The sequence below is a fragment of the Hemiscyllium ocellatum genome, chromosome 6 (assembly GCF_020745735.1).
Source record: "Hemiscyllium ocellatum isolate sHemOce1 chromosome 6, sHemOce1.pat.X.cur, whole genome shotgun sequence".
Classification (NCBI taxonomy): domain Eukaryota; kingdom Metazoa; phylum Chordata; class Chondrichthyes; order Orectolobiformes; family Hemiscylliidae; genus Hemiscyllium; species Hemiscyllium ocellatum.
This window is the reverse complement of record NC_083406.1, coordinates 89,992,303-90,015,964: the sequence shown is the minus strand read 5'-3', so window position 1 is coordinate 90,015,964 and position 23,662 is coordinate 89,992,303. Positions and strand designations below refer to the sequence as shown.

Sequence of the window (23,662 nt, the reverse complement as noted above, 5' to 3'; positions counted from 1 at the left end):
GATGTCATGAGATATGTAGGACCCTAGGCAATTTCATCCTGACTGTATACTATTGTGCTGCCATCTCTGATGGTCTGTTGTGCAATTTGGACAGGAAATACTTATGGTGATGGTAATATCGGAGACATTACCTATAAGGAATAGTTTAGTGAGCATTACTATATTAGGCTGTTGCATGGCTAGTCTATGAAACAGCTCTTCCAGTGTTAATAAGGAAGAGTTTGTAAGGTTAACAGGGCTGGATGTGCTGTCTTGATGTCATGTGGTCTGTCTAGTTTTGTTCGTTTTTGTCATTCCTATGGCAGTTTGGCACAACTTAAGTAGTTTACTAAACTGAGAGGGCAAGAGTGAAGTGACTACTGCATTGCCATAGATCTAGTCAATAAAGTGTGGGGTTGGAAGGATGAAGGGTTATGCCCAAAATGTCAACTGTCTTGGTCCTCGGATGCTGCCTGACCTGCTGTGCTATTTTCACTGCCACACTTTATCGAATCTGACTCTCCAGCATCTGCAGTCCTCACCATCTCCTAGTTGATGTAGATCTAGACTCACATGTAGGTAAACCAGTTACGATTCACAGATTGCCTTCCCTAAGAAAATTAGTGGACCAGTGATGAAAATTTGTTTTTTTTTTTAGCAGCCCAACCGAGACTAGCTCTCAATTCCAGATTTTTATTAGTCATCTAAATTTATAAATGAATTTGAGTTTGTTTCACCAGCTATAATGGCAGACCTTGAACCCATGGTCTGAGCCTCTGAGTTTTTAAATGACATTATCACAACACTGCCTTTTCCCCTAAAATTATTTGTGATCCTAGTTGTATGGATCGTAAACCAGTTGTGGGCTAAAAGTTCCAGAATGTTTAATTCCACAATCATAAACTGTAGAGTGAGTGAATATGAAGGTCTCTACTGCTGGCTATGTACAAGAATGGTCCAGGTATGGTTATGCTTTCTCAAGTCTCTTTAAAAATTATCATGTTTATCACATCAAGTACAAAATAAGATACTCAAAGGTAATGGATCAGTCAGTCCACATAGGGACTCCTGCTTGCATCTTTTGGCTGACTGGGTTAATGAAACCTGGTCAATTGTTTTGATGGAAGTTCTCCCATTGTTTTGCTACACACCTCACTGCTAAAAAGTCATGACTTACTAGTCCATGCTCACCACTAGCCAGCAGTATGATCAATAATCACCTTGACCCCTAGTTGGCATTCTCATGCATGCACAGCACATGATCAGTCTTAAATTGATGACCCAATATCCAATAAATGATTTGTTTCATTGAAGGGTGATGATTTTCTAGATGATATCACTTTCTATTATTTAGCGATGGGTTCACTAAGATGTCAATCATTGACAAGAACTCAGAGTGGAATCTTATAGCGATCTGAGCAATATAAGCCAGACTGAGATTTGTGGCAGAATCAAACAAGATATCTGGTGAGGTCTGTCTCAATGTTGGGATCGTCTCGCGCCCTCTTTAATGATTTCAGTGAGCAACCTAACAAGTTTCTCACTCGGGAACAGTAAGTTGCAATTAAGGGGATTATAGTCTGTTAAATACCTTAATAGCCCAACTTGTCTCATTAATGTTCAGCTTATCATCATACTAAATGCACCAATCAAGCTAGATACTGAGAAATCTCCGCATGGATGCAGCACTAGTGAATTCACCTCACTGTTCTGAAGGACCTCCATGGACAATGGCATCAACATCTTAGGCATGCTCCATGGGCACCAGCCACTGCATCCTATGTCCAAACACATTGGCATCTGATATGTTCCAGTCTCTAAGAGCCCTTATGGCCTATCTGCAATCCACTTACGTGACATTTCTGTACTTCAATGTTGCATTGACAATTATCATAGTAGTACTGCAGCAAGGATACCTTGCACTCAAGAACACGGACCCAGCTCATGGACTGGATCATGCTGCATCTTGAGTCTATTCACTTCTTAAAGCAATCAATAGTTCTGATCGATCTTAGACGCTCACTGTATGACTGCCTTGCGTTGTCTTTTTATGCTTTACTTCCTCAGCCACAGTACCAGCAAGTATTATTGGAGATCTCATTGGGTGGCAAAGCTGTCACTTTTAGTGCAGGTGAGAGGTTGCCCAAGGAAGTGAGCAGGCATAGTCAGAGGGCATATGGGGGTGGTGGTGTCAGGCAGTGTTGAGATTGGACTGGCTGAGAGCAAGTGAGGGAAAATGTTGCAAGCCATAGTGAGAGGGGTGGAGCATGGACCTTAGTGGGAGATGGATGCAATGACAGAGGTGAGGTGGCATTTAGCTTGTGGAGTTCGAAAAGGATGTTGATGTTCTTCCTACATTGCAGTTCATTCTAGACAGCTGATTCTGTTCTAACCTGTAGTAACCTTGGCCCAGACTGACATAATCTGGTGTTGTGGTTTCCACTATTGATCCTTGGAAAAGAGTTCTGTGTTTGCACCACCTCATCCAACTCCCATGCTCACAAAGTGAAGCAATAATTTCCCCCATCTGCCATGTCTGCAATTGTCAGAAAAGTGCACCTTCGGACTGAGTGTGCACCCAACGAGCACAATGAGCTTTTAAAGATGGCTGGAGCGAAAGAGATGTTGGCCTTTTGGCAGATACCCTTTTATAGTGGTGAGTTGATCTGTGAATGGTGCATGTTAAGATGAGGTAGAAGCTGATGTGAGAGATGCTGATGGGGTAATTCATGGTACAAGTTTGGTTAGAGAAGGTGAGAAACCTACTGGGTCTCAGTGAAAATTCCCCCCAAAAAAGCGATGCAACCTACCAACCTACATTTGACCAAAAAGAATTGTAAGATTTAGTCCATACTTATCATTATAGCTTTTCCCTGTTAGCTTACTGACTCTATAGGTCTCTATTCAGATAACGAGGCACCACCAAAGTTCTTTAATTATCTGTTTAGAATAGATGTAATATCACATTCAAATGATTAATATTGTCCCACATATCTAGTTGTTAGTTATGAAGATTGTAATTATCTTTTAGTTTAAACAGCTTTTTGTTCATGTGTAACTTCAAAATAACTGCTGCTGCCTGCAAAGGTCAGCTAGAATGTGTATCATATCACCAAAAATTAAGCCTTTAGTTATTACACATTTTGGGAGAAAACTTTGGACGTAGAACTGTGTCTCAAAACTAAAGGTGTTTCATTTTAGAAGAATTTTCGTAAACATTTGTCTTGCCATCTTGGGACGACAGTGGAGTTGTGAGATTGTCACTGGAGTAGTACTAGCTAATGCTTTGTGAACATTGGTTTAAATCTAATTTTTGCACAAGTTGAAGAAGCTATGCAGCTCAGATTTTTGCCTTTCATTCTGAGTTGCAGCAGTCCCCAAAGTGTGCCTTCTAGGCCAAAGCTGCTCAAGAATCCCCATTAAGACTACCTGTAATTTCCCACACTGAAAGTCAGTAGTCTTGTACTTACCATGCTACAGCTACTGGAGCTATATTGAGGGAGAGTACTAGAGCAAAGGACATAGCTTCATAGAGATGTACAGCAAGAAAATGTCCAATTCATCAATGCCGGGCAAATATCCCAACCTAATTTAGTCCCACTCACCGGCACCTGGCCATATCCTTCCAAACCCTTCCTATTCATATACCCATCAGATGCCTTTCAAATGTTGCAATCGTACTAGCTTCCACAACTTCCACTGGCAGCTCGTTCCATGCATATACCATCCTCTGAAAAAAGTTGCCCCTTAGGTCTCTTCTACATCTTTCCGCTCTCACCCTAAACCAGTGCCCTGTACTTCTGGACTCACTGCCTCAGGGAAAATACCTTGTCTATTTATCCTATTAATGCATGTTAGGTAAATAAAAGAATTTCTAAGATGTTTCATTTCAGTGAGAATGTACGACATCTATACCGATCTCTACGGAACTCAAATATTCTACTTGCTGTGGTTTAAGTAACAAGTCACTCCCTTAGCACTTGGTTTATGGTTTTCTTTTGGTAACTTGCTCCTCCTCCTCCTAACCTAAAAATAATTCATGATCCTTTTAAGTAATGCTGGTGGTTTGAACAAGCACTGTAAGTCTATTTTGTTGAGTTTGTCTTCAGTTGTGTATCATTTAAGAGATGATATTTGCTACAGGATTGAACACCAAAATGTGACTGATGTTTGCTTCATTAAATAAGCGTAGTATATATAGTTTGGCTTAGATCATTCTGCACCTGTTTTTTTTTTCCTGTTTCGTTTCATCTCACTTCAGAACAAAACTCCAATAGACATTGGTACGACTGAAATTCAGCCACAAGTACAATTAGACCATCAAGAATCGCCACAATCTCCTTCCCCTGAAATGGAGCAAGAAGAAAATCAAGTCGGAAATGCTGAAACAAACTGCAAAGTAAATGATCAATATTATACTTATTCATCAATGTCATTACGGAATACTGTTGTGTTCATATAATAATTTCACTAACCGTTCAAATAGTTTAAGTTTAGTTTATCTATAGTATTTAGTTCTTCGTGCATTTGCACCTTTTATCTGTGATCTATGGCTTCTAATTTGCCAGCATGTAATTTCCAGTATATTTGGGATAATTCTAGTTCTTGTGTATATTTTTATACAGCTGCAAATGTGTTGCTGGTCAAAGCACAGCAGGCCAGGCAGCATCTCAGGAATAGAGAATTCGACGTTTCGAGCATAAGCCCTTCATCAGGAATAATTATTCCTGATGAAGGGCTTATGCTCGAAACGTCGAATTCTCTATTCCTGAGATGCTGCCTGGCCTGCTGTGCTTTGACCAGCAACACATTTGCAGCTGTGATCTCCAGCATCTGCAGACCTCATTTTTTACTCGTATATTTTTATACATGCAAATGAAAAATGATTATAATAGCAAAACATCATAGTCCCAAATGCAGTCTGGCATTGTATTACAAGGCCATTTGCCATAATCTAATTTTATTTTCATCACTTTTTAACTGCTAAGAAGTAGCTTATGTGTTAATGTGTTTTTCTTTGTCTTTAAAATTCCAAAATACTTCATAGCATGTGGGTTAACATAAATTGGGATCTTGAGGTATTATAGTCATGTCAGCTATAAAACAGTTTAGAGAGATTGATTAGGAACCAAAATAAAGATCTGTTGATAGAATGCCTGACTTAGGCACGAATGACTACTTTGGATTGGTGTTTACTAAAGAAGATAACCTTTCCAAAGCTGTAGTGGACAAGGGTGTTGCTGAACTATTGGATGAGGAAAAATAAAAAGTAGGGATTAGAAAAGCTGGGAATACTTAAAATGGATGAAGTCATCAACATAACAGCATCTCCTAGGTTTCTAAGGGAAGTAAGGTTTGAGTTTGAAGAGACACTGGCCTGTCTTTCATAGAGTCAGGATCTCTCTGGTCTTTTTGCTGTGGCATTATTCATGAGACTCAGGCTCCATGTGTAACTGATTTCAACTTTTTCATCTTTACCAAGACCAACTCAAATGAATTTAAACACAAATTCCATGATGACTGCCACTATTTCATTTTACTGTGCCAAAGTCATACAAACTAATCACTCTTGGTGACTTCAGTGCAAGATTTGGTGCATACCTCCAGGTATTGGAAATGGTTAATCAGAAAAACCCAATTTGCAAAACAAATAGTCTACTCTTGCCAAAATTATATGCTAAGAACAATCTTACAATAAGATTAATTGCAACAAAGTGTTTTTGATGCAAACCTTTTCTGATTACCTGATCAACCAATTGTCAGTAAGCAGAGGGAAAAGTAGAACATGCATAAACTGTGATGACTGCTTAACTGACCACTGTCTTAGATTTTATGTTTCACTTTTATCTGTGTGTCAAGTTGATGGGGGCATGAAGCTTAGAAGTATCTCAAGGTCCAAACATGCAGTCATGAAGGAATTTCTCTCAGAAAATAGAGTTGTTTGTCTCCTTTGAAAGTAAACACCCACTTTATTGAGGATGGCTGGGTGATGTTCTGGGATATAATGTTCTCCACTGTTTATTTATACCTCTTGTTAACATCTGGATTAGCTCAATGAATAGGAGGTATTCAGTAACACCTGGAGCAAAAACATTTCTTCCACAGAGTTTACCTTGATGGACATTCATTTCTATAAAATTATTGATGCCTAGCAAGACATCATTAGGACTGTCCAGTGCATGCTTAGGAATGCAAGACATTTAGCTGAATCAAAAAGCAAAGGAACTTCAGTTATATATATCCACTAAAATTGGAAACAATTCTACAATGCTGTGAAATCTCTTAAGCTTCAATCTACAAGTTCAGCACAAGTTCTCAGTGCTGATGGGTCAACATTAGTCACGGGGGGAATAAAGGAATTTTAGAAATAGGAGCAAGTACTTTAACCACATCCTCAGTTGGCCTTCATGTATTAATAAAGAAGCAATGAACAAACTGCCACAGATTGGCAACAATTTCCCTTTCGATGATCAGTTGTTAGCAATGACAAATGCAATAAAACTCCCATCCAGAACAAAACCCAGGAGCTGATGCATTTGGATAGGTTCAGGAGAAAGGCCAAGAACAGAAAACTGAACATATACCTCCAACATCATTTTTGTTGACCTCACCAAGGTCTTTAACACAGCCAGTCTGTAGGTCCTTCGAAATATTGCCAACAGAAAATCCTAATTGTTGTGACAGTTCCATGATGGCATGTTTGAGTATATCCTAGATGATGGCGAATCTGCTAACCCATTCCCAGTCGCTAATGCATTCGAACATGGCTGCAAGCCAACTCTGACCCTCTTTAGCATGCATCTCTCTTCAATAATTTACCATGATTCTGTCAGATTAATCAATATTGGATGAATGGGAAGCCACATAAAAACAACCAACAGTGTTTAGGGGCAAAGGAAAGAGATTGGCATGAAGTTAAAATGGTCAGAGACTCATTGTCGCAACGCAGAATTGCTGCATTGTAGTAATTCTATGATTCTGTGCTTAATCAAGTTCCAACTTTGTGGTATAGGGTGTGATTTTGAATCTTGAAGATGGCATGAAAGCAGAGTGCAAAGTACAAGGAGTTACACTGAATGTGTGTAAAACAGTATACTATAATTCTCTGCAGCTGAGGAAGGACACCAATGCTTTCCAAGGCTTACAGAAGAAGTTTGAGATTGATACTAGAAATAAGACATTGCAGTTGGGTAGACTTCAAATCTGGATTATTCCTTATTCTAGTAGAGAAGGCTAAGAGAAAATATGTTTTTTTGAATAGTTAAGATAGAGAAAATGTTTCCAATGACAGAAAATTAGATAACCAGAAGGCACAACTTTAAAGGGATTAGCAAAGAATCCAGAGGTCACATGAAAAAGTGCGGTCTCATACAATAAGTAAATATGGCCTGATGGATGCTAACCAGATTACTCTTTGAAAAAGCCAAAACAAAATCGATAGGGAAATGGTCTTTGTGTTATTATTCTATGCATCAAGTTACTATTTTTGAAATGTGATGAATGTTTTTGTTCAGAAAAAATGTAGCAACATTTTTGTCAAAGAAAAGTTCCAGTCAAAAGGAGCAGTCAAAATAACTGATCATTATTCTGATCGAATGAATGCCAGGCAAAACACCAAGACATTTCCTGGCCTTCTTAAAAGAGGTCCATAAGTTATATCATGTTACTTGCAAACTGGCAAATTAATTGTAGCCAACCTCAAAGCAATAGCCTAAATTGTGCTCAATTGTAGCTTGAATTAATAATTTATGACTTGAGACAGAAATGCTATCAACTGGGTCAGACAGCTGCGCAGATTTATTTTTCCATTTGATTCATGTAGTCACTACCTTTGTGTCTCTTCCTCCTTTTTAATGTGCCATTGTTTGATCTTTTCTTTTCTAAAGTCCCAAAATAGCTCATAAAACAGTAATTACTGCTCCTAGAATTTGAGGGAATCAGCCTCAACACTGAAAATACCTCAAAAAAGGAGGAGCTCTCACAGCCAGGATTTTTTTCCTGTCCTCCATCTTGGATTAACCAGAATCCATTTGGTATGCTTGCCTTATTGGCCAGTGCATTGAGTATAGGAGTTGGGAGGTTATGGTGTGCTGTACAGCACATTGATTAGGCCACTTTTGGAATACTACGTGCAATTTTGGTCTCCCTGCTATAGGAAGGATTTTGTGAAACTTGAAAGGATTCAGAAAAGATGTACAAGGACGTTGCCAGGGTTGGAGGGTTTTGGCTATTGGGAGAGGCTGAATATGTTGGACTATTTTCCCTGGAGCATCAGCGGCTGAAGGGTGACCTTGTAGAGGTTTATAAAATCATGAGGGGCATGGATAGGGTCAATAACCAAGGTCTTTTCCCCAGGTGGGGGAGCCCAAAACTCCAGGGTAGTGATTTAAGGTGAGTAATGAAAGATTTAAAAGGACTCTAAGGAGCAACTTCTTCACAGAGAGGGTGATGCTTATATGGAATGAGCTGCCAGAGGAAGTGGTGGAGGCTGGTACAAAGGCATCTGGCTGAGTATATAAATAGGCAGGGTTTAGAGGGATATGGGCCAAATGCTAGTAAATGGGACTAGATTAATTTAGAATATCTGATTGGCATGGATGAGTTGGACCAAAGGGTCTGTTTCTGTCCTGTACAACTCTAAGACTCTAACTGGGTTAGGAAAAACTAGTTATTAATTGTTGTTATTGTTGATTATTGCAGGGTCTTAAAATAGTTTGCTTACTATTTTGCACACCTGTTCTTTTATGAGATGAATTATGTTTGTCAATTTAATCATACTCTTAAGTATTTCTATGTGCATACTTAGCTAAAGTGGCTTTTATAAGAGGTCTCTTTCCAAAAGGTTAATACCAATCTGAAAGGTAAATTAATGGCCAGGTTGATTTTAGGTAAAGTATAGGTTGTTGTGAAAAATTTTTAAAAAAAATTCCCAGCAAGATATTTTTGGATGTATGGTAGAAGATGGAGACCAGTAGAATACATAATTGTTATAAAGGTGTTGTAACTGTTATATTTCATTTCACTTGTGTTGGATTTTGCACCCACAGTCCAATACCGAAAAGAAAACTGATCAACCTCCTGATCCAAAAAAGCCAAAAATTAAGTTGAAGACTATTAATCTTCCAGTTGAAGCTAAACTGGTTTGGCAGTTTGGGAAAGATTTGCTTGACATGTATTTTGAAAAAGAGGTAAGTAGTCTGTGGGAATTATTCTGATCGCTGTCCCTTATACTTTAAGGGAAGTAACTCAAACATGTAATACATTTTCTAAACTTTATTGAATTGCAATTGAAGAAATAACAGATAGTATTGGCAATTCTTTTGCATCTCCATAAAACCTGTGTATAGCGTAACACCCATGTGAGTAAGTTCGGAACAAGCCGAATCAAAGGCCGTGAGGAAAAGAAATTGCATATTAGCTAAAAATAGCATAAGATGTAAAGATAATCACAAGAATCATTGCTCAGGTTAGTTTTTTTTTCATTTATGTGGACAATTTAGATAAATTTGTGAATGGTTGCAAGTTGGAGTGATAAAACCAGAGATCTTGGAACGAAGTATATGATGTGCTATTTTACAAGTTTATCATACTTTAGTGAATAAGCTTCAATATTGTTCAGTGTGAAATTGTACAGTTTAGTAGAATGAATGAGGCCATATATGCTTTGGAAAATATATCTTTGCAGTTTACAGGGTTGCATATTTGAAGTAAGTAATGAAGGAGTTATGGGCAGCAATTCTGGAGTACAGATTTCCTAAACCACCTGCAATTTCTAATTGTAGGATGTTTTTAAGACTCCTAAAAGTACATTTACAGATTTCCTCAAAGTTCTGACATCCTAATTTCCTTTTTTTTAATTTGGCCAGCAAGACTATAGGATTTGCTTGCTTGTTTTTTTCTCACACTAGACAAAAATACAAAAAATCCACAGTGCACATTAAAAAACATCTAAGAATCTTGAATAAGTATCAAGAGGGCAAATTTCTATTGCAATGCATTATTTCTAGTTGTACATCTTGGCTTTGTGTAGGGATTTGTGTACAAAGTCCAGGTAATAAACATTTCCAATCTAAATTCACTCTGTTTATAACTGTGGCTGCAGCCTTTAAAGCCAGAACATTCTCCTGAATTGTTCAGATGTTATGATGCTCTCACGTAGTCCGATTTTTCTTTTTTTAAAGTTCATTTACCAGAGGTGAGCATTGTTAGCTAGGTTGACAAATTTGTTTCTTTCACTTCCCAATCATGAGAATATATCCTTTTTGTTTTGATTAGTCATATAACTGAGTTGAGACTTTCTTGGCTTTAGAGTTTTAACCAAACACTTCTGGCCTGGAGCTCCTAATTGAAATCCTTGCACTGAAAGCCTATTACCTAAATGTTTCAAACTACTTTCTTTCTTAAGGAGAAAATTGTTCTTGCATCTGCTTCAAACAGAACTTATGCAAAATCAAAAGCTTTCCAATTTTTGGGATTATAAACTTAATGGCAACTTAATCATGATACCTCCTTATATTTACAAAGCAAATCCTGTATTCTACTAATTCAAAATCCAAACTCTAAAACAAATGAACAAACACCTTACATCGAACCTCTTCCAGTCTGAAAAATAGCCATTAACCAGTGCTCTCTGTTTCTATTGGCTGGTAGATAGGAAACAAAGTAATGGTTAATGGGTATTTTTCTGGCTGGAAAAGTTTTTAATGGAGCTCCTCAGGTACCAGTACTGAAACCTTTTTTTGCTCTCTTTGATATTGAGGGCCCAACTTCAAAGTTTATAAATAGCACAGGACTTGAGAGAATTGTGAGCTGAGAAGGATAGTGTAGAATATAAGGATTGTGACAAGGTCAGCCTGGTGGATCTCATAGGTAATGAGTTCCCTGATTTTGGACTGTTAAGCTTGTCCAATCAAGGACCCCTGGCTGACAGGTATAAACAGGAGAGTCAGAGACTCTAGTCAGTCAGAGCTGGCTCTGAGGAATCTGAACCACTGTCAATTACTATGCACCTGTAACTAAACGGTGACTTCATGATGGGATACCGGCCTCTATGAAATTATTTAATGGAACGTTAAGAGGCATTGGTAATTTGGTAGAAGTGGTGGATAGGTAACAGATGAAGCTCATTGCAAAGAAGTGTGACTGCCTGGAATTTAGGAGGAGACAGGTTCAGTTGAAGGTATTGGATGATTACTTAATAGAAATAATGTGTCAGGTTAGAAGGAAAAATCAGGAGATGGATGCTAAGTTACAGTGCCAGAACTGGTACAGACATAGTGGGCTAAATGGCCTCCTTCTGCTTTGTAACAATTCTGTGATTCTGAATAGTATTGAACATTATGCAGTCATCAACGAGCATCCCCACATCTGGTCTTGTGATAGAGGGAAGGTCATTGTTGAAGCCTAGAACATTTCCCTGAGGATTTTCTGCAGCAATACCTTTGTTTTTTTTTGGTTTTTAATAAGGATATGGCAGATGGATTTTCTAATATATAGATAGAAGTCTTGAATTTAGAGAATTTTGAATAACTATGATGAATGGTTCTGCAAATTCCTCACTCTTCCTTTTGCAAAATTTTTTAAAAGTTTGTAGGTTACCATCATTGGTATTTAATCTTCTTGTACTGAAAGGTTGGCTACATCCATTTCTATTGAGATCACCTTAACAAAAGCTTTTCTGCATTACTAAGTTGCACATGTAGCTGAGAATTGGCTGAATTCCTTGGTCTCAAAGATGCTAAGAAAGGAACAGATTGGATGACCGATACAAAATCTGGTTTTATCTACGTGGAAGGAATATTTATGTCCTACAGTAATTTACCAACCTGATGCAGGGATTAGTTTTTTGTATTTTGTTTGGATCATTTTGTTTCTTTTCGACTGCCAGGACTATCACCTACAGCAGCTTTCAGCCATATTTACCACATTTCTTTCCAAACAGGGTGATATGATCATGCAGGATAAGTTGGAAAAGGAGCGAAGTCACGCGAAAAATGCAGTGGAAGAATATATATATGACTTCAGAGAGAAACTGTGTGGGCCTTTTGAAAAATTCGTCAGTACTAAGGTGAGTTTAGCATTCCATTCAAGATGTCAGATCAGTTTGTTATGATAAGACAGCATCTGGTCAAACTGAACTGGGAAAAGCTATATGTAGGAAAATCTACATTGGAGCAGAGGGAGTCTTTTGGAAAGGAAATAGTGAATGTGCAGCATTCTGAAGAAGTCATGCCAGGCTTAAACGCTGACTGTTTCTCCCGGAATGGATATTGCCAAGCCTGCTAAGTTTCTACTGTGTTCTACCTTTGTAACAAGTTTTATTTGTTAGCAGTAAATCACAGGGAGCATGAATTTAAATTTTATTACCTGGATTTTTGCCTAGCTGTAAAAAGCATGAGGATCTCAATTCCAGGGTTCCCAACCCTATTCCTGGGGTTTCTAATTTTCACCCAGGCATTTTGAAGATGTGGACTAATTTGGAATATGAGCCTGCATCTTGCACTCCCAACTCAGCCAGCTTCATTGTAGAGATAGGAAGGTCATACTCCTTCATAATTTTCAAGGTGGCATGGTAGCTTTTCAAAGATGTCATGAACAATAGCCTTCATGAGAGAGTTTTTTGAAAGGTTTTCCTCTTGCTCCCCATGTAGGAATGAACTATTTGCCAGGCTTCAGTACCTACTGCATGCCAAGTTATGCCTCGCCACTTCTGTACTATATAGAAACAATGAACATTATACTGACAATATTGTGTACAATAAAAAAGCTCCTAAAAAGCTAATTAATCATTAATTTCCACTTACTGCAAATAAATATAAATGTTAGTCATTCAAAAACCATAAATATGTGAAGCCTCTTGCTGTCATGTAAGTAAACATTGTAGGGTTTATTAAAAACAATCAGGTATCCAGAGTTTTGAGTTAAGCTTGTTTTCCCTACAGTTCAGATATTTGAATGTGTGAATAGATTTGAGATGCATGGCAAGGGTTGGCTTACGTGCTCAACACCTTTTATATTCCAACTGAGACAAAATCCCAGGGCATCAAGGCAAACATGCAAAACAGTCCACTTTAGCACCTAACATTCCCTCTAATTGCCTCCATCCTTTCCCAACTCTGCTTGTCCAACTACAGCCTGCACCCAACCCCAGCAATGAAGTTTATGCTTCTACAGTCATTTCTTCCAAGGTGGGTCTAACAAAGATGGGAATTCTCTAAACTCCCACTATCCACTCTTAAGGTTGAAAGTCCAGGCCTAATATTTGGTATCCACAGCACTGCATTAGGATCTATTGCACGTATAAAATCTTGGATACCACTGTAAGGGCTTAGAGATGGGCATACTATATTGTGTTAAAGTAATCACCATTTTTATTTTCTTACTCATTTGATGGTATCTCACAGTTTAATATTATGATACTAATTATATTAGTAAAAATACTCCATTCCAGTAGCAATAATTTCTTTCTATTTACTTTATTTAAACTGCTCATGATGTTGAATATTCCTATTGAATTTCCTGAGGATCCTCTCTTTACGGGCAACCCCAATTTCTTCAATCTATCCACCTAAAGAGCTTCAGTTATCTCAGAAACCATTCTTTTAAATCCTTTCTGCACCATCATTAAAGCTTTCACATGTTTCCTAAAGGTAGGGTGCTCAAAATTGGGCACAATTTTCAGTTAAGGTCAAAACAAGTATTTTGTTAAGTATTAAACATTCCTCACTTCATGTTTCATCTTTCTATTCCTGCACCCTCTGTGGAATTTTACCTTTGTGTTTTATACTCTATCTCCTTTGTTCTAAATGCCAAAATGTATCACTTTGCACTGCTCCATTAAACTGCACCTGCCAAGGCTCCACAAAATCCAATATCATGTTGATTTATTAGTAGCTATATCTTCATGAAATTTAACACACCGCTCTACACTTTTTACTCTACTTCAAAGTTTTGTGGTTTATAGACCCTATGCAGTAAATGATGTGTGTGTGGAGGTGCAGGTGAATTTGTGACAGATATGGAAGGATCCCTTGGGGCCTTGGAGGGAAGTGAGCGGGGAGGTGTGGGTGCAAGTTTTGCATTTCTTGTGGTTGCAGGGGAAGGTGCCGGGAGTGGAGGTTAGGCTGGTTGGGGGGTGTGGGCCTGACGAGGGAGTCGCGGAGGGAGTGGTCTTTCCGGATGACGAGAGTTTCAGAGAACACCTCTGGGACACCCGCATCAACCAACCCAACCGCCCCATGACTGAACACTTTGACTACCCCTCCCACTCCGCCAAGGACATGCAGATCCTTGGCCTCCTCCATCGCCAGACCATGGCAACACAACGCCTGGAGGAGGAGCACCTCATCTTCTACCTAGGAACCCTCCAACCACAAGGGATGAATGCAGATTTCTCCAGCTTCCTCAAATCCCCTCGGCCCACCTTTTCTCAGTCCCAACCCTCGGACTCCGCACCACCTTCTTGACCTGCAATCTTCTTCCCGACCTCTCCATCCCCAACCCCTCTCCGGCCTATCACCCTCACCTTAACCTCCTTCCACTTTTTTGCATTCCCAATGCCCCTCCCCCAAGTCCCTCCTCCCTACCTTTTTATCTTAGCCTGCTTGGCACACCCTCATTCCTGAAGAAGGACTTATGCCTGAAACGTCGATTCTCCTGTTCCTTTGATACTGCCTGACCTGCTGAACTTTTCCAGCAACACATTTTTTCAGCTCTGATCTCCAGCATCTGCAGTCCTCACTTTCTCCTAGTTCTTTATTCATGATTCAAGCTGTTTGTGAATTGCAGGATCAGAAACTATTTTCAACGTTGTTGTCTGAGACAGAAAATTGGTTATATGAAGATGGAGAAGACCAATCTAAACAAGTATATGTTGACAAGTTGTCAGAGTTAAAAGTAAGTACCAAAATTATTTTTTAGATGGATTTATTAGTAGTTACTTTTCTTTACAACATATGTACAAGACTAGAGAACTAGTCCCAGCATTCATTTTGATCTACAACCTTAACTAAGTAAATGCAAGGATGCTAAGGTTGGTCTGTGCCCATCAGTCAAAGCTGATAATATCCAATAACACTTGCAAAATTGGTAAGATCTTTTACTTCTCCGGCGAAGTGTGGGCCTGAGGGTTGCAACGTGAGCATTGTCCCACTGCCATCCTTACAAATACCAACTTGCTTGATATTAAGGGGCATAGCGCATACATTTTAGCATTGGCACTCACTACCTTTGAAAATGGCTTCCAAAAACCCTGAGGATAATCATTGTGTCCCAATTGACCACCTGATGAAGGAGCAGTGCTCCGAAAGCTAGTGTTATTCCAAATAAACCTGTTGAACTTTAACCTGGTGTTGTGTGATTTTTAACATTGTGTCCCAAGCAACTAAGTCCAGCTAACCCGATGTCGACACGCTGGCCTTTCATTCTGAGTTACAACAGTTGCTGAATCACTGTAACAACAATTCCGCATCTCCTTAGGCAAAAGAAAACAATATGTGGAGGAGGTAAGACAATAGATTACTGCAGAGCTCATGTTAGCCCCAGCCCTATTCAACATACATAATAATGACTTGCCAATGCACCCTGCGAATTTGTGTGTGCTGTCATGTCTGCTGTGCTATCAAAGTTCTATCCTCTATTCTGGTCCAGAATGATCATATTAATGATCATGTTACAAAGTTGATGAACTAATGCAATATGTGGCATCTCACACCAAAACTTTCCAAACCAAATCAGGTGTGTTCCTGCTCAAGAATACCAGTGCCAGAAACATCTGCATGTTTGTGTGAATGACCAAGGCCCAAAACATGATCTTAACCCAGTATAGTTGGGTAGCTTGAGGCTCCTGGAAGGATAGTATCTTTTTTTTTGGGAAAAAAAACAGTATAGGTCAAAACCAGAGCAAAAAGTACTGTCTGGGACACTGCTTTCACAACTTCTGGATCTCAGCACTTACCTATCTCTGCTCTGCAGCAGAATTTCGCACATGTAGCTAGCAAAGATTAGAACACACACGTTATGAACCATCTATTGAATACAAAAAGCTGTTCCAATACAAATGCAACATTGGCATTTACCAAAAAATATGGAAAATTGCCCATGTATGTCATGTCCAAAGAGCAGGACAGATAAAACCTAGCTAATCAACACCCTGTCAGTTCACTCTTGGTCATTTAAAATTTAAAACTCACCTGTAGCATCAGGCCCACCATTGTTGTTCCAGCAGCAGGAGGTGCAGGATTGTCGAGCCAGAGGCTGTCGGGAAGGTGAGCAAAAAAAATCTTTAAAATCACCTCTCGCATTGGGTCCCGCCATTTTACAGGAGTAGAGGTAAAGGTGAACACTGAGTGCTGCCAGCAATATATTTGAGCAATGGCTGACCTAGGTACTACATGTGTAGTGTCTCCTATCCACTGGCCGCCTCTAATCTCCTGGTGGGTTGATAAGTTGATTGATTAAAAATTTACTTTTTTATCTTGTATTAATTGGTTAATTGAATAAGACCAGACCAGAGAAGTACTAGAAATTATTTAACTCAAATTTGTATGCTACTAATTAGGTAGCGATGGCTGGTCAGGTGACTGGCTGTAGCTGTATGATGTGGGAGCTGGCTGATCCCATTGTGAACGGCAGTGATCACATCTGTAGCAAGTGTTGGTTGCTGGAAGAATTGAACTCTCCCTGCATAAACTTAAACAATTATATACCTATACTCAGACTCCAGTGGTTGACCATTTAATAATTACCACAACAATTTTCAACTTCAGTCTCTTCTCCTTCATTACCCTCTCTAATGTACTCCTATTTCATCCTCATAGGAAACTTTTCAACGGTTTTTCCATTTAAAGCTCAAACATGGCAGTCTCACTTTAATAATTTGAATTAAATGTAAAACAAGGTTATGGAAAAATCCTAATCAGTTTTCAAAAATGGATAACTCCATTTGAAGCCACATCTTGTTTGCATGATTAGTGGGGAGAGTTGATGACCTGGAATCTGAGCTTCCAACACTGCAGCACATTTGGAAGGGAGAGAGTTGCCTGGACGCTTTGTTTCAGGAGGCAGTCACACCTGGTAGATTAAGTAATTAAAATTCAGTTCGTGATCAAGGACAACAAGTGCTGCATAGGATAAAGATGCATGGTGTTAGGGTAGAGTATTAGCATGGATAGAGGATTGGTTGACTGACAGGAAGCGAAGAGCGGGGATAAATGAGTGCTTTCTGGTTGGCACTCAGTGACCAGTGGTGTGCCCCAGGGATCAGTGTTGGGACCACAATTATTAACAATTTATATAGATGATTTTAGAGTTAGGGAACCCTTGTATGGTGTCAAAATTTGCTGATGACACCAATATGAATGGTAGAGCAAAGTGTGCAGAAGACTGTGAAACTCTGCAGAGGAATATAGATACATTGCGTGAGTGGGCAAAGATCTGGCAGATGGAATACAATGTTAGTAAATGTGAAGTCATACATTTTGGTAGGAGTAACAGCAAAATAGATTATTACTTAAATGGTAATAAGTTGCAGCATGCTGATTTGCAGAGGGACCTGGGTATCTTTGTGCATAAATCGCAGATGGTTGGTCTGCAGCTATAACAAGTAATTAGTAAGGCAAATGGAATTTTGTCCTTTATTGCTAAATAGGTTGAGTTTAAAAGAAAAGTAAGATACTGATGAGGCTACACCTGGAGTACTGTGTGCAGATTTGGTTTCCTTACTTAAGAAAGGACGTGCTGGCAGGAAGTTCACAAGGTTGATTCCAGAGTTGAGGGGTTGACTTATGAGGAGAGGCTAAGGAGGTTGGGATTGCATTCATTGGGATTTAGAAGAACAAGGGGGATCTTGCAGAAACATAAAATTATGAAGGGAATTGATAAAATATAAATAGATAAGATGTTTTCACTGGTAGGTGAGACTGGGACAAGAGGGCCATTGTCTCAAGATTAGAGGAAGCCAGTTTAGAGCTGAACTGAGAAGGAACTTCTTCACCCAGAGGGTTGTTAATCTATGGAATTCCTTGCCCAGGGAAGTAGTTGACGCTACTTCAGTGATTGCATTTAACGATAAGGTAGATACTGTTTTGAAGAATAAAAGAATTAAGGGAAATGGCAAAAACATGGGTACGTGGAGCTAAGTCCGCTTAGAGATTAGCCATGATCTTAGAGTGTTGGAGAAGGCTCGAAGTGCCAGACAGCCTACTCCTCCTCCTCCTATTTCTTAAGTCACCATCCAACTGATAGAAGAAGTTATCAGCAGAATATGAAGTGGCACTTGGTGACAATAATCTAATAACTTCTCCTCAGTTTGAACCTGAGGGTCACACAATTTCTGACCTCATTACAGCCTTGGTGCAAATATGGGTAAAAGAGCTGAAGTCCAGAAAGGAGGTAGGAGTGATTGCCCTTGGCATCAAAAACCTATTTGACCAAAGTATGACATCAAGGAACTACAGCAAAACAGGAGTCAATGGGAATTGAGTGAAAACTCCCATTGGCTAATCATTGCTCAAAAGGAAGGTTCACGTGACCTGAAATGTTCACTGATTTCTCTCCAGAGATATTGCTAGACCTGCTGAGCTTTTCCAGCAATTTCTATTTTTCCTCTTAGAGAATTTGTTTCTGTATTTACCTAGTGTTACCATTACCTTACAGAGAGGAGAGAAGATTAAGCTTTCCATATAAATGCTGCAACAGCAATGCCCTTGGTTCTGCAGCACAACAGGGAGATAGAGCAGAGGCTTTAGAGAGGGTAGGCTGTGTGCCATGCCCCTACCAAGTTACAGCTAAACTCTTCCAAACTTCATGCTAGTGACAGATAGTTGGCAGGCCAGCCAATGCAAACAACATTTTGGTGTGCAAACCCATAAATGTTTCCTATATATCTCCCATTGTGATGTTTTTTGGCCTCCTCTGCAACAGAACTCCTCGAGTGACCTCATTCTCCAATGATCTATCAAAGTAACCATATTCTTGACTTAGTGCGTGTATACACTGCAACCATGTTGATTCCAACTCTCTGTAGTAACCTCCATGGATGAAGAACTTATGCTGGAAACATCAACTCTCCTGCTCCTCGGATGCTGTCTGAACGGCTGTGCTTTTCCAGTACCAAGCTTTTCAACTCTGATCTCCAGCATTGCAGTCCTCACTTTCTCTTCCCTGTATGGTATGTGGGCCACTGCCTGGGAATGTCATATCCAGTAAACAGGCCTTTTCATGTGTCATGTTGTTCTCTCTCTTGTTCATTGGACAAATGTGGCTGAAGAAGTGTAAATTTTGTTATTTTCAAACACCCAATCAGATCAAAATACAACATCATTGGTGTGAAAGATGGTATGTAGACTGCCAAACCCCTCATGCTAGATAGCAACATCAGAATGAATAGGAGGATGAGAAACAGTACTTCTGAACAACACTACTTTTTACCACCTCTGAATTCTCACCAAAGGCTGTTTCACGGTTGGATCCCAATTCTGAAAGTTTTTTTCCTCCATAGTGCATAAGAGATACAGGCACTCTTGACCCTTGCTGGTTCTACAAGATTTCATTTCATTGTGTGTCACCTTATCCTGGAAGAGAGAGGCTAGAATGTCAGTGACTGTGGCACAAAGTACTTGGTTGAAGTACCTACCATACCTGAATAGCGGTATGTAAAGGCAGCAGTTGATGGATTTGAGGTCCTTGAAATGGTAAATATCAGAGTGAGCTGGAGTATGTCGATTTGAATGGGAAGATGCATTCTGGTTGGTGTTTTTCTCACAAGTGACGCCTGTAAACTATTTGTTCATTTCTGCATTACTGCCAGGTCCTTGGCTCCAGCGTTCAAGCGTTTAGCACCCAAACAAGCTGCTTCCACACTTTCTCAGGATGATCCTTGAGGGTCTTGTTACTCTTTTCAGAACTGGTCCATCTCTAATTTAGTGTATCTCCATTACGATGTCTCTAGCGCTTGAATCATTCCGAGATCCTCTGCACCCTCCTGTTCCTTTTGCATGTTTAAAATTGCAGCGGTATTATTCAGCAGAGCTTCCCATTCGTGATTATAGATTATAAATAATTGAGCGTCAAGACATTGATGCCTGTGGCCTTTCCACCTGTTATATCCTGTCAACCTAAAAATGACCCATTTATACCTACTCTCCGCTTTCTGGTAACTGACTAATCCTCCGTCCATGCTAATATGTTTTTCCCCTTTACTGTGAACTCAGTGTATGTAGTAACCTTTTGATGTGGCACCTTGTGAATTCCTTCTGGAAATTTATAATCCATCTGAATATTTAGAATCATTGAATTCCGCAGTATGGAAGTAGGTCATTCAGCCCATTGAGTCCACACCAATTCTCCAATGAGCATCCCAGCCAGATCCACCATTCCTACTCTACCAATGTAAACCTGCATTTTCCATAGCTGATCCACCTAGCCTGCATATCCCAGTCAAACATAATTTAACAAAAACATGTTGACTCTGTCTGATTGCATTTAGATTTTCTGACTGTCCTGTTTTACCCTCCTCCATGGATTCCAGCATTTACAGTATGAAAGATGTTAAGCTGGCTGTCTAGTTTCCTGCTTTGTCTCTGTCTCTTCTTTTGCAATTTTGAGGCATTTCTAAAATTGAGGGAATTTTTGGAAATTTAAAATTTGTTGCAACCCACTATCTCAGCAGCCATTTCTTTTAAGACCTTAGGAAAAATTATCTATCTATCGAGACCTGGGAGCCTGTCGACATTTCTTTTCAAGTTCTAATAATTTCTTTCAGTTTCCTTTCCTAGGTGATCATCATTGTTTTAGAATTAGAATTAGAGGTGGTAAATTCAGAACAGAAATGCGGAGACATTTCTTGAGCCAGAGAGTGGTGGGCCTGTGAAATTCATTGCAGCAGAATGCAATGGAGGCCAGGACGCTAAATGTCTTCGAGGCAGAGATTGATAAATTCTTGATGTCACAAGGGATTAAGGGCTATGGGGAGAATGCGGGTAAGTGGAGTTGAAATGCCCATCAGTCATGATTGAATAGCGAAGTGGACTCGATGGGCCGAATGGCCTTACTTCCACTCCTATGTCTTATGGTCTAAATCCCTTCATCCCTTTCAGCATTCCGGGCTGAATCTTAGTTTTTTAGGCTAAGTATAAATCACATCGGGATTGGTGCACTGATTGAGATTTCTAGCCAGATCATACCCAACTTGCACATTAATTGCTGTACCTAACCCTCTGAGTATCATACCTGTTTTCTGCCCGACCTTCCGAAGTGCCATTCCATATCACAGAATAGACATATTCAGTGGAGGGACCAGCTCTAAAAGCCTGTTGCGTACAAGCGCTGCTAGCCCTTTGCTGCCCTGCACATTTCCTGTTATTGTCCTGGACATGGCGTACAGGGGGAAATTGGGGCTCTGTCTTGCTGTCTAGAGTTCTTGCTGAGTGAAGTAGTGCACAACTGTGACTTCACTTCCCTCGGGATCAGGATTGGAGGGACACCAGACCATTCCAGTTTGATTCAAGGTTGCCACAGGGGTAAAGTAGTCTCAACCATCTAGAGGAATGCACAGCACTGTAGGAAGAATATTATGTCTTTATCTACATCTCCACCAGGGTAAGGTTGACAATCTTCTCTCTGATACCTCACCCACTTTCCACTAAGGCTCATAATCGATTACACTCACTATTCCCTGTAACATCTTCCCCATTCGCTCTTACCCATTCCAACTCCCAACACCTCTAACCTTGTATGCTCTCTGCACTGCCTGCTCACTTGCTTGGAGCACTTTGTCACCTGCATCTATAGTAACAGGTGTGTAACCCAGTTTTTATTCCAGTAATATCTGCTGTCATTCCAGGAGGAAAAAAATGCATAATAAGACAAAGAAAAGTCAAGACAGATGATATGCTTCCTATCAATCAGATCCTCAACTGTTTTGAGAGGATACTGAATCTGATTGAGTTTTTTGAAGAAGTCACAAAGAGGATTGATGAGGGCAAAGTGGTAGATGTGATCTATATGGACTTCAGTAAGGCGTTTAACATTGGAGACTGGTTAGCAAGGTTATATCTCATGGGCTACAGGAAGAACTAGCCATTTGGGTACAGAACTGGCTCAAAGGTAGAAGACAGAGGGTGATGGTAGAGACTAGAGGCCTGTGACCAGTGGAGTGCCACAAGGATCAGTGCTGTGTCCCCTACTTTTTGTCATTTACATAAGTGATTTTGATGCGAGCATAAGAGGTACAGTTAGTAAGTTTAGAGGTGTAGTGGACAGTGAAGAAGGTTACCTCAGATTACAACAGGAACTTGACCAGTTGGACCAATGGGCTGAGAAGTGGCAGATGGAGTTTAATTCAGATAAATGCGAGATGTTGCATTTTAGGAAAACAAATCTTAGCAGGACTTATACACTTAATGGTAAGGTCCTAGGGAGTGTTACTGAACAAAGAGATCTTGTAGTGCAGGTTCATAGCTCCTTGAAAGTGGAGTCACAGATAGATAGGATAGTGAAGAAGGCGTTTGGTACGTTTCTTTTATTGATCAGAGTATTGAGTACAGGAGTTGGGCGGTCACGTTGCGGCTGTACAGGACATTGGTTAGGCCACTGTTGGGATATTGCGTGCAGTTCTGGTCTCCTTCATATCAGAAAGGTGTTGTGAAACTTGAAAGGGTTCAGAAAAGAACTACAAGGATGTTGCCAGGGTTGGAGGATTTTGAGCTATAGGGAGAGGCTGAACAGGCTGGGGCTGTTTTCCCTGGAGTGCCAGAGGGTGAGGTTTATAAAAGGTTTACAAAATCATGAGGGGCATGGATAGTATAAATAGACAAAGTCTTTTCCCTGGGGTGGGGGAGTCCAGAACTAGAGAGCATAGGTTTAGGGTGAGAGGGGAAAGATATAAAAGAGACCTAAGGTGGTTTAAACTAGCACAATGGCAACATTTTAAAAGGCCATAGGTATATGACTAGGAAGGGTTTAGAGGGATATGGGCTGGGTGCTGGCAGGTGGGACTAGATTGGGTTGGGATATCTGGTCGGCATGGACTGGTTGGACCAAAGGGTCTGTTTCCGTGCTGTATATTTCTATGACAGTCCCAAGCAAACCCCTAGGCTTGGACTGTTCTCAGATGTTGCCCTTGAATTACTGTTCTGGTATCCTCACAGCAAAAGTTTAAGCCGTTAGCCATCCTGATATCAATGGCAAGTCCAGTTTGAGTTCTGCCAGCCCCACAGAGCTCCTGACTTCATTTTGGCTTTCATTCAAATACCAACAATAGAGCTGAATTCTAGAGGTGATGTGCAAATGACTGCTCTTGACATTAGAGTCATATTTGACCAATTGTGACTTCAAGGAGCCCAAGTAAAGCTGAAATCAGGGGCAAATCTCTACTGGTTGGAATTATACCTGGCACATAAGAAGATGGTTGTGGTTGTTGGAGGTCAGTCACCTCAAATGCAGGACATCCCTGCAGTAACTCCTGCAGAGGAGTGTCCTAGGCTAACCATCTGCAGCTGCTTCATCATTGTGTCCATAAGATCAGAATTGGGGATGTTCACTGATGATTGCACAATGTTCAGCACCATTCACGACACTGAAGCAGTCCATGTTCAAATACAATAAGATCTGAACAATATTCAGACTTGGCTGACGAATGGCAAGTAACATTCACACCACACTAATGTCAGGCAATTACCATCTC

At 40.0% G+C, this 23,662-nt stretch overlaps 1 protein-coding gene across 2 annotated transcripts in view; it reads left to right on the top strand.

Moving 5' to 3' along the window:
* The window catches only part of LOC132816810 (heat shock protein 105 kDa-like), a 92,471-nt gene that overhangs the window by 64,007 nt on the left and 4,802 nt on the right, over nt 1–23,662 (top strand). For both annotated transcript variants that reach the window (XM_060826774.1, XM_060826773.1), the window contains 4 exons: nt 4,241–4,378; nt 9,027–9,167; nt 11,921–12,046; nt 14,767–14,874. In XM_060826774.1, the coding sequence (XP_060682757.1) occupies nt 4,241–4,378; nt 9,027–9,167; nt 11,921–12,046; nt 14,767–14,874 (513 nt within the window). The remainder of the gene's footprint in view (nt 1–4,240; nt 4,379–9,026; nt 9,168–11,920; nt 12,047–14,766; nt 14,875–23,662) is intronic.